General features: G+C 42.5%; 1 protein-coding gene across 1 annotated transcript in view; it reads right to left on the minus strand.

Annotated features, from left to right (window-relative positions):
- Window positions 1-16,620, minus strand: part of anpepb.1 (alanyl aminopeptidase, membrane b, tandem duplicate 1) — an 86,997-nt gene that overhangs the window by 63,804 nt on the left and 6,573 nt on the right. The window contains exon 2 of the mRNA XM_043674558.2: window positions 13,183-13,325. Within this exon, the coding sequence (XP_043530493.2) occupies window positions 13,183-13,325 (143 nt within the window). The remainder of the gene's footprint in view (window positions 1-13,182; window positions 13,326-16,620) is intronic.

Here is a 16,620-nt window from a genome sequence, read left to right on the forward strand (position 1 = left end):
GGATGGACACACTTGAAATGTGGAGCTCATTCAAGGAACAGCTACTGTGGGTCCTTGATAAATATGTACCTTTCAGGCAGAGAGATAGTTGTCGAGAGAGGGAATCATGGTTTACTAAAGAAGTTGAAACTCTGTCAAGAGAAGAAGGTGGCTTATGGATGTAGGTTTGCTCGCTTAGCTGGAAGGTTCATTCCAGACATTTTGTCACCCTACTAGGTAACATCTTCAGTGGGCCTCAGGCGAAGCAACGTACATGATTCCTGCTTTCTATTTATATGTTTGGGCTTCTTTGGGTTGATGATATTATTTCCTGTAATGTCATTTCCTGTGGTGATGTCATTTCCTGTTCTTTTTCTCAGGGGGTGGTAGATGGGGTCTAACTCGATGTGTTTGTTGATAGAGTTCCGGTTGGAATGCCATGCTTCTAGGAATTCTCGTGCGTATCTCTGTTTGGCTTGTCCTAAGATGGATGTGTTATCCCAGTCAAAATAATATTAGCCACCAGGATACATGAACACCAACTAGCCACAAAACAACATGACCTTCTCTCACTAGTATCCTTACATACAGATAAGGAAGGACACCACTTCGACTGGGGCAACACATCCATCTTAGGACAAGCTGAAGATGTTACCTAGTAGGATGATGAAATGTCTGGAAATGAATCTGTCAGCTCAGCGAGCAAATTTACATCCAGAACCTCAACTTGAGCTACAAATCATCTCAAAACCCGCTAAGAAGGCTTATGTGAGGATGAGGTGTGAAGGTTCAGATAGGGGGCTTGAGAGTTATAAATTAGCCAGGAAAGATCTAAACAGAGGACTAAGAAGAACGAGGAGGTAACAAGAGACATTGTTGGTGGATAGGATCAAGGAAAATCCTAAGGCCTTCTATAGGTATATCAGGAATAAATGAATGACTAGAGTAAGATTAGGGCCAATCAAAGATAGTAGTGGAAAGTTCTGTGTGGAATCTAAGGACATGGGGAAGTGCTTAATGAATACTTTTTGTCAGTATTCACAATGGAAAAGAACAATGTTAGTGAGAATATGGAGATACAGGCTACAAGATTAGATGGGATTGAGGTTGACCAAGAGGAGGTTTTAGCAATTTTGGAAGATCTGAAAATAGATAAGACCCCTAGGCCAGATGGGATTTATTCTCTGATTCTCTGGGAAACCAGGGAGGAGATTGCAGAGCCTTTAGCTTTGATCTTTATGTCAACAGGAATAGTGCCAGAAGACTGGAGGATAGCAAACATTGTTCCCTTGTTTAAGAAGGGGAGTCAGGACAACCCTGGTAATTATAGGCCACTTAGCCTTACTCCGGTTGTGGGTAAGGTGTTGGAAAAGTTATAAGAGATAGGATTTATTATCATTTGGAAAGGAATAATTTGATTGGGGATAGTCAACACAGTTTTGTGAAAGGTAGGTCATGCCTCACTAACAATATTGAGTTCTTCGAGAAGGTGACAAAACAGGTAGATGAAGGTAAAGTAGCTGGTGTGGTGTATATGGACTTCAGAAGGCATTTGATAACGTTCCACAAGATAGGCTATTGCATGGAATTTTAGGATTGAAGGTGATTTAACGATTTGGGTCAGAAATTGGCTAGCTGAAAGAAGGCAGTGAGTGGTGGTTCATGGGAAATGTTCATCCTAGAGCTCAGTTACCAGTAATGTACCGCAAGGATCTGTTTTGGGTCCACTGATGTTTATCATTTTTAGAAATGAGATGGATGTAAAAAGAAGTAACAGGAATGCAGAGTACTGGGCTAATGGTAAAATTCTTGGCAGGTAGATGAACAGAGAGATCTCAGTGCCCAGGTGCATAAATTCCTGAAAGTTGTCACACAAGTTGATAGGGTTGTTAAGAAAACATGGGGTGTGTTGGTTTTTATTGGTAGGGGGATTGAGTTTCGGAGCCACGAGGTCATGCTGCAGTTGTACAAGATACTGGAAAGACCACACCTGGAATATTGCATACAATTCTGGTCACCGGATTATAGGAAGGATGAGGAAGCTTTGGAAAGGGTTCAGAGGAGATTTACTAGGATGTTGCCTAGTATGGAAGGAAGGTCTTATGAGGAAAGGCTGAGGGAACTGAGGCTGTTTTCGTTGGAGAGAAGAAGATTGAGACGTGTCTTAGTCGAGACATATAAGATAATCAGAGGGTTAGATAGGGTGGGCAGTGAGAGCCTTTTTCCTTGGATGGTGAAGGCTAACACGTGGGGACATAGTTTTAAATTGAGGGGTGATAGATTTAGGACAGATATTAGAGGTAGTTTCTTCACTCAGATAGTAGTAGGGTGGGTGGAATGCCTGCCTGCAACAATAGTAGACTTGCCAACATTAAGGGCATTTAGAACAAAGAAACATTACAGCCCAGAAACAGGCCCTTCGGCCCTCCAAGCCTAAGCCAATCCAAATCTACTGTCTAAACCTGTCGCCCAATTCCTAAGCATCTGTATCCCTCTGCTCCCCACCTACTCATGCATCTGTCCAGATGCATCTTAAATGAATCTACCGTGCCTGCCTCTACCACCTTTGCTGGCAACGTGTTCCAAATGCCCACCACCCTCTGTGTGAAGTAATTGGCGTGTATATCCCCCTAAACTTTCCACCTCTCACCTTGAAAGCATGACCTCTCATTCACCCTGGGGAAAAAGCTGATCTCTATCCACCCTGTGTATACCCTTCATGATTTTGTAAACCTCAATCAGGTCCCCCTTCAATCTCCTTTTTTCTAATGAAAACAAACCTAACCTACTCAACCTCTCTTCATAGCTAGCACCTTCCATACCAGGCAACATCCTCGTAAACCTTCTCTGCACCCTGTCCAAAGCGTCCATATCCCTTTAGTAATGTGGCGACCAGAACTGTACACAGTATTCTAAATACGGCCGAACCAATGTCTTGTACAATTTTAACATGACCTGCCAGCTCTTATACTCAATACCCTGTCCAATGAAGGCAAGCATACCTATGCCTTCTTGACCACTCTATCCACCTGTGCAGCAACCTTCAGGGTACAATGGACCTGCACTCCCAGATCTCTCTGCCCATCAACTTTTCCCAAGGCTCTTCCGTTCATTGTATAATTCGCTCTAGAATTAGTCTTGCCTAAATGCATCACCTCACATTTATCTGGATTGAAATCCATCTGCCACTTTTTCACCCAACTCTCCAGTCTATCTATATCCTCCTGTATTCTCTGACAGTCCCTTATGCTTTCTGCTACTCCACCAATCTTCATGTCATCTGCAAACTTGCTGATCATACCAACAGTGCCCTCTTCCAGATCATTTAGGTATATTACAAATAACAGTGTCCCCAACACTGACCCCTGTGGAACACCACTGGTCACCTTTCTCCATTTTGAGAAACTCCCTTCAACTACTACTCTGTCTCCTGTTGCTCAACCAGTTCTTTATCCACCGAGCTAGAATACCCTGCACACCATGTGACTTCACTTTCTCCATTAGTCTACCATGGGGAACCTAGTCAAAGCCTTACTATAGTCCATGTATATGACATCAACAGCCCTTCCTTCATCTATCAACTTGGTCACTTCCTCAAAGAACTCTATTAAGTTGGTAAGGCAGGATCTCCCCCGCACAAAACCATGTTGCCTATCACTGATAAGCCCATTCTTTTCTAAATATAAATAGATCCTATCCCTCCTTCTCTAGCAATTTTCCCACCACTGACATCAGGTTCACTGGTCTGTAGTTACCTAGAATATCCCTACTCCCCTTCTTGTACAGGGGGACAACATGAGAAACCTTCCAGTCCTCCGGCACCTCACCTGTATTTAAGGATGCCACAAAGATATCTGTCAGGGCCTCAGTTATTTCCTCTTTCACCTCCTTCAGCAACCTGGGATAGATCCCATCCGGTCCTAGGGATTTGTCCACCTTAATAACCTCTAGCCTACCCAACACATCTTCCCTACTTATGTCAATATGATCCAGACTAATCAAACTTCTGTCTCTAATCTCAAGATTCATCATGTTCCTCTCCTCAGTGAACACCGATGCAAAGTAGTCATTCAGAATCTCACCCATTCTCTCAGGTTCGACACACAGCCTTCCTTCATTATCCTTTAGTGGACCAATCTTTTCTCTAGTTACCCGCTTGCTTCTTATATAAGAATAAAATGCTTTGGGATTCTCCTTAATTCTTGCACTAAAGCTATCTCATGACTCCTTTTAGCCTATTTAATTAGGCATTGGACATACATATGGATAACAATGGAACGGTGTAGGTTAGATGGGCATCAGATTAATTTCACAGGTTGGCACTATGTGAAAGGACTGTACTGCACTGTAACGTTCTACATTCTATGTTTATAGATTTGTACAGCACAGATGCCTTTGATCCCACTGAGTCTATGCTAGCTCTTTCAGAGAGCAGCCTAGTTAGATCCACTTCTCTTTTGCCCATATTCCTGCAACGTTACTCTACTTTAAATATTTATTCATTTTCTTACTGAAAATTATAACTGAATCTGTCATCACCACCAATTAGACAGCACATTGCAAATGCCAAGTACTCATTATATAAACAAAAAATTATTGCAAATACTGCAAATCTAAAATAAGAAAAATAGAAAATGCTGGAGAAACTCAGACAGACAGCACCAATGGAGAGAGAAGCAGAGTTAACAGGCACAGTTCTCCAGAAGCAGGGATTATTTAATCAGACAGGAGAATGCCAGGTGGTTTCTGCTTCAATTAAGTCGATGGAGGAAAGCATCTTCCTCTTCCATCCATTGAGATCTTCAAATGGACAATGTCTCAGCCTAACAGCAGTGGGCAGACTACTCTCTACAGGGGAGTTCTTGGAAAGGGGATTTCTTCATTCAACAGTCAACTCTTCACTCTTCTCCAGCAATCTCTTTCCCACCTTTACTCAGCTGCAACCTCATCTCTTCAATGAGTGTCACCTTTCATGGGTATATCACTCCTCCTGACACTACCTGCACCATAGAACTGCTGACCTCTGATTGGGAGCTCCTTGATTCCTCGAAAAGACCATCCCAATGGGCATTCAAAGACTCTCATTGTTCTCGAACCAATAGGTGAGATACCCATATCCTTAGTGTGATACAGTGGCTCAGTGGTTAGCATTGCTGCCTGACAGTGCAAGGGACCTGGGTTCAATTCCACCATCAGGTGATTGTCTGTGTGAAGTTTGCACATTCTCATTGTGTCTGTGTGGGTTTCCTCTGGGTGCTGTGGTTTCTTCCCACTTTTCAAAGATGTGTAAATTAGGTGGATTAGCCATGGGAAACGTAGGGTTACAAAAATGGGTGGGATGCTCTTCAGAGGGTCGGTGTGGACTTGTTGGGATGAACAGCCTTTTTCCACATTGTAGAGATTCTATGATCCTATATTAAATAACACACAAACAGGTTTGTGAGCTTTTATCAGTTCTGGGTGGTTTTAGGCATACCTTCTCTTTGCTTACTCTCAAAGGGTAGAATTTTATACTCTACTTGCTGCCAGGCTTGTAGGTGAAGTTGTGGAAGGATGTAATGTTACGTGGTCAGCCTTCGGACTGCCCTCTGACTTGAGCTGGACCTAACTGTCGTGTTAGCTTGGCGGGCGAGGACAAAGGTACCATTCTCACCCTCACTCTAGTTGAAGCCCTTAAGTAGCTGGGCCCAAATTTTGAGGCTGCTGAGAAGACTCCAGGGGCTGATGGATGATTTGGTGCAGCCGGCTGTTCAGGCCATGGGCAGGAACAGACTGCCTAATACAAAGAGTCCCCTTTTAACAATGGGCACATTCCACAAGGTCTACCTCCACGAAAGCTCTCTCCACTCTCCAACCTTTCCAAGTCCCCAGCCGCATGTGCCTGCCCACCTACACCTCACCCCACCCCATCTTCAACCCCCTACCAGCTCTCACTTCTTTGTTGTATAGTCATTAGAATGTTAGAAAGCCTACAGTATAGAAAGAGGCCATTCAGCCCATCCTGTTGCACTGACTAAGTAAACTTGCTGCCACTCTAGTCCCACGTACTAGCACCTTATCTATACCTTCAGGGGCAGATTCAGGTTCCACTTAATTAAGTAGAAGATTCCTGCTTTGACCATCAAACGAGACAGTGAATTCCAGTCACTCAGCACCCTGAGTGAAAAAGTTTCTTGAACGTCCCCTCTGATCCTGCTACCTATCACCTTAAATCTATGCCTCCTGATAACCGACCTTGCCACTGAGGAAAAACAGTTCTTACCTCTTCGTGGAGTCTGAGGAGATAGGGGAAGCGCTAAATGAATATTTTTCATCAGTATTCACATTTTAAAAAGACAATGTTGTCAAAGAGAATACTGAGATACAATCTATTAGACTGGACGGGATTGAAGTTCACAAGGAGGAGGCGTTAGCAATTCTAGAAGGTGTGAAAATAGATAAATCCTGTGGGCTGGATGGGATTTATCCTGGGATTCTCTGAGAAGCCAGGAAGGAGATTGCTGACACTTTGGCTTTGATCTTTATGTCGTCATTGTCTACAGGAATAGTACAGAAGACTGGAGTATAGCAAATGTTGTCCCCTTGTTCAAAAAGGGGAATAGAGACAACCCTGGTAATTATAGACCAATGAGCCTTACTTCAGTTGAGGATAAACTGTTGGAAAAGGTTATAAAATATAGGATTTATAATCATCTTGAGAGGAATAAGTTGATTAGGGATAGTCAACACACTTTTGCGAAGGATAGGTCATGCCTCACCAACCTTACTCAGTTCTTTGAGTTGGTGAACAAGCAGGGTGGATGAGGGTAAAGCGGTTGATATGGTGTATATGGATTTCAGTAAAGCATTTGATTGGTTCCCCACGGTAGGCTATTGCACAAAATACAGAGGCATCGGATTGAGGGTGATTTAGTGGTTTGGATCAGAAATTGGCTAGTTGAAAGAAGACAGAGGGTGGTGGTTGATGGGAAATGTTCATCCTGGAATACTAGTGGTGACTCACAAGGATCTGTTTTGGGTCAACTGCTGTTTGTCATTTTTATAAATGACCTAGATGATGGCATACAAGAATGGGTTAGTAAATTTGTGGATGACACTAAGATCTGTGGAGTTGTGTATAGTGTTGAAGGATATTGCAGGTTACAGAGGGACATAGATAAGCTGCAGAGCTGGGCTGAGAGGTGGCAAATGGAGTTTAATGCAGAAAAGTGTGAGGTGATTCACTTTGGAAGGAGCAACAGGAATAAAAAGTATTGGCCTAATGGTAAGATTCTTGGTAGGATGGATGAGCAGAGAGATCTCAGTGTCCATGTCCATAGAACCCTGAAAGTCGCTACCCAAGTTGATAGGTTTGATAAGAAGACATCCGGTGTGTTAGCTTTTATTGGTAGAGGGATTGAGTTTCAGAGCAATGAGGTCATGCTGCAGCTGTACAAAATTCTGGTGCTGCCAGTTCTGGTCACCGCATTGTAGGGAGGATGTGGAAGCTTCAGAAAGGGTGCAAAGGAGATTTACTAGGGCGTTGCCTGGTATGGAGGGAAAGTCTTATGAGGAAAGGCTGAGGGACTTGAGGCTGTTTTTGTTTGAGAAAAGAAGGTTGAGAGGTGACTTTATTACGACATATAAGATAATAAGAGGGTTAGATAGGGTGGACAGTGAGAGCCTTTTTCCTCAGATGGTGATGGCTAGCATGAGGGGACATGGCTTTAAATTGAGGGGTGATAAATATAGGACAGATGTCAGAGGTAGTTTATTTACTCAAAAAGTAGTAGGAGCATGGAACCGCCTGCCTGCAACAGTAGTAGACTTGCCAACCTTAACGGCATTTAAATGGTCATTGGATAAACATATGGATGAAAATGGAATAGTGTAGGATAGATAGGTTTCAAACTGGTTCCACAGGTCGGCACAACATCAAGGGCCGAAGGGCCTGACTGTATTGTAATGTTGTGTTCACTCCTCAGCCTCCTTGAAGGAAAACATTCCCTAGCCTATTTAACCTTGCCTCAAACCACAATTATCCATGCCTGGCGACATTTTTGTCAATCTCTGTCTAGAACAATTCTGTCCTTCTTGTAATGTGGTACAGACCTGTATGCAAAACTCCAGCTGTGAACAAACTAGTGTTTTATACAGCTCCAACATTTTCTTCCTGCTGTTACATTCAATACTGCACCCAATAAAGGCATTCGTCTCATGCATCTTCTTTACCACCTTATCTACCTGTTCTGCCACTTTTAGGGACCCATGGACATTGACTCAGGTGTCTAACTTCCTCTAACCCTCTCAGTCCCCTTCCATTTATTGTGTATTCCCTTGCTTTGTTTCCCTCTCATAACGTTCTGAAAGAGTCACAGTGGGACCTGCCAGAAGCTGATGATGTCACACAGTCTCTGGGTGGAGGAGAGTCTGACACATTGTCTCTGATAGTCTTTGTAATTATGGTTAACTTGCAGCTATTGCTATTTTGCAATAAACTGCAACTTGTTATTAAGACAAGCATTTCATCTCATTAAAACTCAGTTGTAGTTCATCCACCAATAATTAGACAGGCTCGGAGCATAGAGAGAAGGATTTGTGGCAGCTTGATCCCAACCCCACATCGTCAGTCATAGAGAAGTTCAGTAAGGGAACAGACCTTTCACTTCAATCATCGATGCCAACCAGCTATCCTAAACTGATCTAATCTCATTTGCCAGCATTTATCACATATCACTCTAAACCCTTCTTATTCACGTACCCATTTGGATGTCCTTTAAATGTTGCAATTGTACCAGCCTCCACCACTTCTGGCAGCTCATTCCATACACACACCATCCTATGCATGAAAAAATTCCTCCTCAGGACCATTTTAACTCTTTCCCTTCTCACTTAAACCTATGCCCTCCAGTTTTGGACTCTCCCACCCTGGGCTATTCTCCCTATCCATGCATCTCATGAGATTGTAAAATTCTCCAACGTTCTATCAGCCTCTGACACTCCAGGGAAAATAGACCCAGCCTATTCAGCATCTCCCTATTGCTCAAATCCTCCAATCCCAGCAACATCCTTGTAAACCTTTTCTGCACCCTCTCAAGTTTAACAAATTCTTCCCTATAGCAGAGAGACCAGAATTGAATGCAGTATTCTAAAAGTGGCCTCACCAATGCCCTGTGCAGCTACAACATGACATCCCAACTCCTATAATTAATGCACTGACCAATGAAGGCAAATATGCCAAATGCCTTCTTCACCATCCTATCTACCTGCGACTCCACTTTCAAGGAACTATGCACCTGCACCCTAGGTTTCTTTGTTTGTCCACATTCCCCTGGGCACTATCTATTAAATGTAAAAGTTCTGCCCTGGTTTGCCAAAAAAAAACACACTACACATTTATCTAAATTAAACACCATTTGCCACTCCTCGTGGTTGACAAAGCAACATGAGACACCAATCCCTCCTGGTTGTAGGACCCTGCACATTTACATGGTCCCAGACTCCAGGACTTTGAATCCATGGACTGCTTGTAGTTCCAGTTCTGGTAGGAACAGGAGTAGGCCTTTCAGCCCGTCAAGCCTGTTCCACCTGGAATGAAATCATGGTTGGGTACATATTCTTTAACAACTTTGCTAAGGAAAAATGTATCAATGTCAGATTTAAAATTAATGGCTGATCCTGTATCCATTTCCATTTGTGGAAGAGAGAGTTCCAAACATCTACCACCTACTGTGTGTAGAAGTGCTTCCTAACATCTCCGCTGAATGGTCTAGCCCTAATGCTCAGACTATGCTCTCCAGTTCCAGAATCCCCTATCAGTGGAAATAGTTTATCTTTACCAACCCTGTTTTTCCTGTTAATATCTTGAAGAGTTTGATCAGCTCATTCCTTAACCTTATAAACTCTAGAGGAAACATGCCTAATTTGGAAAAACTTTCTCATTACTTAACCCTTGAAGTCTACGTGTCATTTGTATAAACCCACATTGTACTCCATCCGAGGCCAATATATCCTTCCTAAAGTGTGGTGTCCAGAATTGATTTGATTTATTATTGTCACATGTACCAAGATACAGTGAAAAGTATTATTTTCCGTGCTATCTAGACAAATCATACCTTACATTAGTACATCAGGATAATAGAACAGAAGACTATAGTGTTACAGCGACAGAGAAGGTGCAGATCCACTCCAATATATGAGAGGTCTGTTCATAAGTCTGATACCAGTGAGGATTCTGTTGATACCCGTTTTCAAACTTTTATAACTTCTGCCTGACAGAAGAGGGTAGAAGAGAGTATAACTGGGGAATGTTTGACTATGTTGACTGCTTTCCCAAGGCAGAGGGAAGTGCAACTGGAGTCAATGGAAGGAAAGTTGGTTTTGGTGATGGACTGGGCTGCAGTCATAACTCTTTAATTTCTTGCAGTCCTGGGCAGAGCAGTTGCCAGACAAAGTTGAGATGCGTCCAGATAGAATGCTTTCTATGGTGCCTCTACAAAATTTGGTAAGTTACTGTGGGCATGCAGAATTCCCTTTGCCTTCTGAGGAAATATAGCTGTTGCATGTTTTCTGGATTGTAGTGTCGATGTGGACAGACAGGATAGATTGTTAGTGATATTTACTTCTCGTGACTGGGAAATCTCGACCACTTCTACCTCAGCACCATTGATACAGACAGGGATGTGTCTTCCACTCTGCTTCCTGAAGTCTACTACCAACTCCTTTTTTTTGCTGACATTGGCTCTAAGCTGTCAGTCATCTTCTTGAACTCTGGGTCATCGTTGTCTGAGATCTGACCCACTACAGTGGTGTCATCAGCAAATATATAAAATGGATTTAGAGCTGAATTTGGCCACACAGTTGGAGTGTATGAGGAGTTGGCAATTATTGTGGAGTAAATACTGTTTCCTAACCTTACTGATCTGTTCACATTACATCAAGTGGAGTCTAACCAGGGTTTTGTATAACTGTAGCATAACGTGTGCATCCTTATACTCCAGTCCTCCAGATAGAAAGGCCAGCATTCTATTAGTTTTGCTAATTATCTTCTGCAGCTGTTTGTGACATTTTAAACATCTATGCATCTGAATCCCCAAGTCACTCTAGACACCCACTGTAGTTCACTTCATACTATCGAGAAGGCTTTCTGACCTCACCTTCATTAGTCCAAAGTAGATCATCACACACCTGCTTACATTGAACTCCATCTGCCACAGTTTTGCCCATTCACTTAGTCTATCAATATCTCTTTGTAAGTTTATGCTATTATCTACACTGTTAATAATGCCCGAAACGTCGATTCTCCTGTTCCTTGGATGCTGCCTGACCTGCTGCGCTTTTCCAGCAATACATTTTCAGCTCTGATCTCCAGCATCTGCAGCCCTCACTTTCTCACGAAGGCATTCAAGCTGTACATCATTACAGTCATTCACATCTCCAAGCTCAGAGGGTGCTCCATATTTTAGGAGCTAGTGGGAACAAGACTATTACTGACTGCCTTATTCATGGCTGAGCCTAGCTCCAATTTCACAATGATCAATTCCCTCCACATATTTTTGATTCCTGGAAACCATGCATACATGGCCATAGCATGACAGTGACTCAGTTCTGCCCCCTCCCTACTTCCTTCACCACTTTTACCACACTGTACACAACCCTTGCAACATTTACAAACACAGCCTGTTATGGGCAATGCAAATCATCAGGGATAGGGTTGGGGGAAAGGCAGAGCAGGCAGGGACTAAATCAAATTACAGTTGGAGGGGAAGTTAAAGCGCTGTATCCACCGCAGTGCCCACCTCTCCCTAAAAGCATCAAGAGCATTGGTGGACACTGCGTGCTCTCTCTCCAATGACAGCCTGGCTCATAGAACATAGAACAATACAGCACAGAACAGGCCCTTCGGCCCACGATGTTGTGCCGAACATTTGTCCTAACTTAAGCACCTATCCATGTACCTATCCAATTGCCGCTTAAAGGTCACCAATGATTCTGTCTCTGCCACTCCCACAGGCAGCGCATTCCATGCCCCCACCACTCTCTGGGTAAAGAACCTACCCCTGATATCCCCCCTATACCTTCCACCCTTCACCTTAAATTTATGTCCCCTTGTAACACTCTGTTGTACCCGGGGAAAAAGGCCCAGGAGCAGACTCATGAAGATGTCCTCTGACCTGCCCGCACCCTTCTGCACCAGATATCCAGAGATCAAGAGCATGGAGGTGAAGTCCAAACAAAAACACAAAAGATTTTAATGCACAGCAGTTTTATCTGAGGCACTTAATTCAAAGCATTAATAATTAGCTTATAGAAGTTGTGAAACTATTCTATCTATTCCCCTGATCATCTTATAAACCTCTATCAAGTCACCCCTCATCCTTCGCCGTTCCAATGAGAAAAGGCCTAGCACTCTCAACCTATCCTTGTACGACCTATTCTCCATTCCAGGCAACATCTGCACCCTCTCCAAAGCTTCCACATCTTTCCTAAAATGAGGCGACCAGAACTGCACACAGTACTCCAAATGTGGCCTTACCAAGGTCCTATACGCTGCATGCAACATCACCTCACGACTCTTGAATTCAATCCCTCTGCTAATGAACGCTAATACACCATAGGCCTTCTTACAAGCTCTATCCACCTGAGTGGCAACTTTCAAAGAGCTATGAACATAGACCCCAAGATCCCTCTGCTACTCCACCTTATTAAAAACCCTACCATTAACCCAGTATTCCGCATTCTTATTTGTCCTTCCAAAATGGACAACCTCACACTTGACAGGGTTGAACTCCATCTGCCACTCCTCAGCCCAGCTCTGCATCATATCTAAGTCTCTTTGCAGCCGACAACTGCCCTCCTCACTATCCACAACTCCACCAATCTTCGTATCATCTGCAAATTTACTGACCCACCCTTTGACTCCCTCTTCCAAGTCATTAATAAAAGGCTCGAATGTAACCTTGGAAGAGGGGCAGGCAGTTGGCAGAGTGACCCTCCAGAGCTCACTGCCTGCACCTGTTTATAGCCAGCCTGGCCAGGCCCAGGAGCAGACTCATGAAGATGTCCTCTGACCTGCCCGCACCCTTCTGCACCAGATATCCAGAGATCAAGAGCATGGAGGTGAAGTCCAAACAAAAACACAAAAGATTTTAATGCACAGCAGTTTTATCTGAGGCACTTAATTCAAAGCATTAATAATTAGCTTATAGAAGTTGTGAAACTGACCATATTCTGGCATGTTGGAGATTGCACTGTATTCCTCTTTATGATACAGAGTTATATTGAATGTTGCTTTCATTGCTGGTTCATCAAAGCATGGGAATGCTTTTCTGGCATCAGTAGGCTGCATCTGAGTTGTTGCAATAACTCTGTATTAGTAAAGGAAGCAGATCAGACATTAGTCATTGCAGGGAAATTCAAAATTATGATGTTGTATTTTATATTTATCTTATGTTTGCAATAACCATTTTCTCCCAAAGTTTAGTTATTATTTTAAATGGCAGTCACTGAATGATTGGGAGGTGACTATTTTCAGGACCCACCAGATAACTGATCCCCAACAGTTTCCATCAACTACGACATCATTCACAGACCTGGGTTCCTTTCCTCCAGGAAGCCTGTTGCCAACATTCGGTGCAGCCTTGATGACCAACTTGAAAAGCATTTAAATTAGCCCAATGTAATTGAATGGCAAAGAATGAGGTAGAATTGACAGTTTTATTCCTGAACATCTAGCAATATTCTGAGACAATCTGCACTTTATACTTTGGGATAATGGTTGCTGTGAGTGGGAAAATGTTTACCAAATCCACGTATTTTCATCAGATGCAATAATCCACGAGCTAAGGATTTCTTTTTGAACTGGCTGTGGGCCTAGAGGAGCAGGAAGCCCTTTTTTAGTTTTTTTGAAGGTGCTTTACATTTTGGCACCTAATGATTCCTGCACCAGGAGTGGATTGTGGGGATGGAGTCAAAGGAGACCCTTTTTTGGTCTGTATATTTATTTATTTTTATTCTTCCCCAGAATAACATGGACTTTAGTTTTGTTCAAGAAATTTGGAAACTTTTTTCTGTTTCCATTGAGTAGACTGCACTTTACTCTGTATTTTACCTGGTGCTGTCCCTATCCCAGGCGACACTTGAGATGTCTTGACTTTTTCTTTTCTGTCTTTAATTTTAAAAAAGAATGGAAGAACAGGTTCCTCTTATCCACATTCATCTCATCCCATGCCTTTCCCCATGCCCCCGTCCCCATTCAAGAAAATGCTCTCCTCTCCCAGGTGAAAAGTGCAACATTTTACCGTTTTCAATCACACTCTTCCTTCCTTCCTTCCCCCTCCCCCAACGCCCTCTCATCCCCATTTCACCTTCTATTAAATGAAAAATCATTATATAAACATAACTCGTTGTTGTGCTTATACCTTCTGTAATCCACAATGGCCTAAAATTTGCTGTCACAGTGATGTAGATTCTAGTGGCATCACACTAATTTATGAACAGATCAAACTATGAATTCAGGTGAGCGCAGTTTTATGGTTAAACAGATAAACCCAAAAATTGCATTCTGAGATCCTATGTAATCTAATTTATGAGATCCATTAGTTCCACCATTAGCTTTGGGACCATGGAATGCTTTGTGGAGGAAAACTAAATGGAATTGATTAATATAGACACTTTATTGTTCAGTTTCTGGTAAACAATTGACATTTATGTTTGAACAAATTCACGGCTGTCTTTCTAAAAATGGTTTATGTGTCTCATTAAAATTTTCTATCATCATGGTCAAAGTTTTGAATTTCATATTCACCAACAGCAATCAGGCCCAGTCTGTCCAACTTCTCCTCATAATGGAAATTCATCCATCTCAGGAATCATTCAAGTGAAACTTCTCTGAACTGTTTTTAACACATTGAAATCCTTTCTTAAATAAGGAGATCAAAACAGTACAAAGTTTTTATGACCATAATTCTATCTTATTTCCAATGGTCTTATTTCCAATTGTGGCCTCATCAAAACTATACAATTGTAATTAAACATTTATTTTCCATTCCCTTATTGATAAACAACAACAATCCTTCCTGGACACTTGCTATATTAATACTCTGTTTTATTTACTGATCTGCTCTGAAACTCAAAATTATTTTGAGGTGAATTACAAGAGCCTCCAAGCTGCAGGCAGAGTTGAGCTGAGCCATATGATTGGCTGTTAGTCACAGTGAGATTTGGAGGCTTTGAAAAGAGACCTGAATGTTTAATCTCTTTAATGGGAGTGTATCAGTATTATAAAGTTCCCAAGATTCAAAATTCTCCAGATCCTGGAAAGTCATTACTGGATTGGAAAATGACAAATATAAACATCTCTATTCAAGAAAGGAGGGATAAAGAAACTTTTGTGCAGTTGGTCTAATATATGTCATTTGGAAAGGTACTGTGTTTAGAGGGTTGTGGCATATTATAGAAGAGTATAAAGGCAGTAGGAGGGAAATCAGGAGGGCAAAAAGGGGACATGAGATAGCTTTGGCAAATAGAATTAAGCAGAATCCAAAGGGTTTTTACAAATACATTAAGGACAAAAGAGTAACTAGGGAAGAAGGGCTTATGCCCTAAACATTGATTCTTCCTCTCCTTGGATGCTGCCTGACCTGCTGTGCTTTTCCAGCAACAAATGTTTCAGCTCTGATCTCCAGTATCTGCAGTCCTCACATTCTCCTAGAGAATAGGGCCCCTCAAAGATCAGCAAGGCAGCCTTTGTGTGGAGCCGCAAAAAATGGGGGAGATACTAAACAAGTATTTTCATCAGTATTTACTGTGGAAAAGGATATAGAAGATATAGAATGTAGGGAAACAGATGGTGACACCTTGCAAAATGTCCATATTACAGAGGAGGAAGTGCTGGATGTCTTGAAACGCATAAAGGTGGATAAATCCCCAGGTGTACCCTAGAACTCTGATCAGATGTACCCTAGAACTCTGTGGGAAGCTCGTCATTATTTAGAGAAGTGATTGCTGGGCCTCTTGCTGAGATATTTGTATCATCAATGGTCATAGGTGAGGTGCCGGAAGACTGGAGCTTGGCAAACATGGTGCCACTGTTTAAGAAGGGTGGTAAGGACAAGCCGGGGAACTATAGACCAGTGAGCCTGACGTCAGTGGTGGGCAAGTTGTTGGAGGGAATCCTGAGGGACAGGATGTACATGTATTTGGAAAGGCAAGGACTATTAGGGATAGTCAACATGGCTTTGTGCATGGGAAATCATGTCTCACAAACTTGATTGAGTTTTTGAAGAAGTAACAAAGAGGATTGATTAGGGCAGTGCAGTAGATGTGATCTATATGGACTTCAGTAAGGTATTCGACAAGGTTCCCCATTAGAGACTGGTTAGCAAGGTTACATCTTACAGGAAGAACTAGCCATTTGGATACAGAACTGGCTCAAAGGTAGAAGACAGAGGGTTGTTTTTCAGGCTGGAGGCCTGTGACCAGAGGAATGCCACAAGGATCGGTGCTGGGTCCTCTACTTCTTGTCATTTACATAAATGATTTGGATGTGAGCATAAGAGGTACAGTTAGTAAGTTTGCAGATGACACCAAAATTGGAGGTGTAGTGGACAGCGAAGAGGGTTACCTAAGATTACAACAAGATCTTGACCAGATGGGCCAGTG

The sequence above is a fragment of the Chiloscyllium plagiosum genome, unplaced genomic scaffold (genome assembly GCF_037043375.1).
Source record: "Chiloscyllium plagiosum isolate Xiang-an unplaced genomic scaffold, Cpla_swu_hap1 HiC_scaffold_39, whole genome shotgun sequence".
Classification (NCBI taxonomy): Eukaryota; Metazoa; Chordata; class Chondrichthyes; order Orectolobiformes; family Hemiscylliidae; genus Chiloscyllium; species Chiloscyllium plagiosum.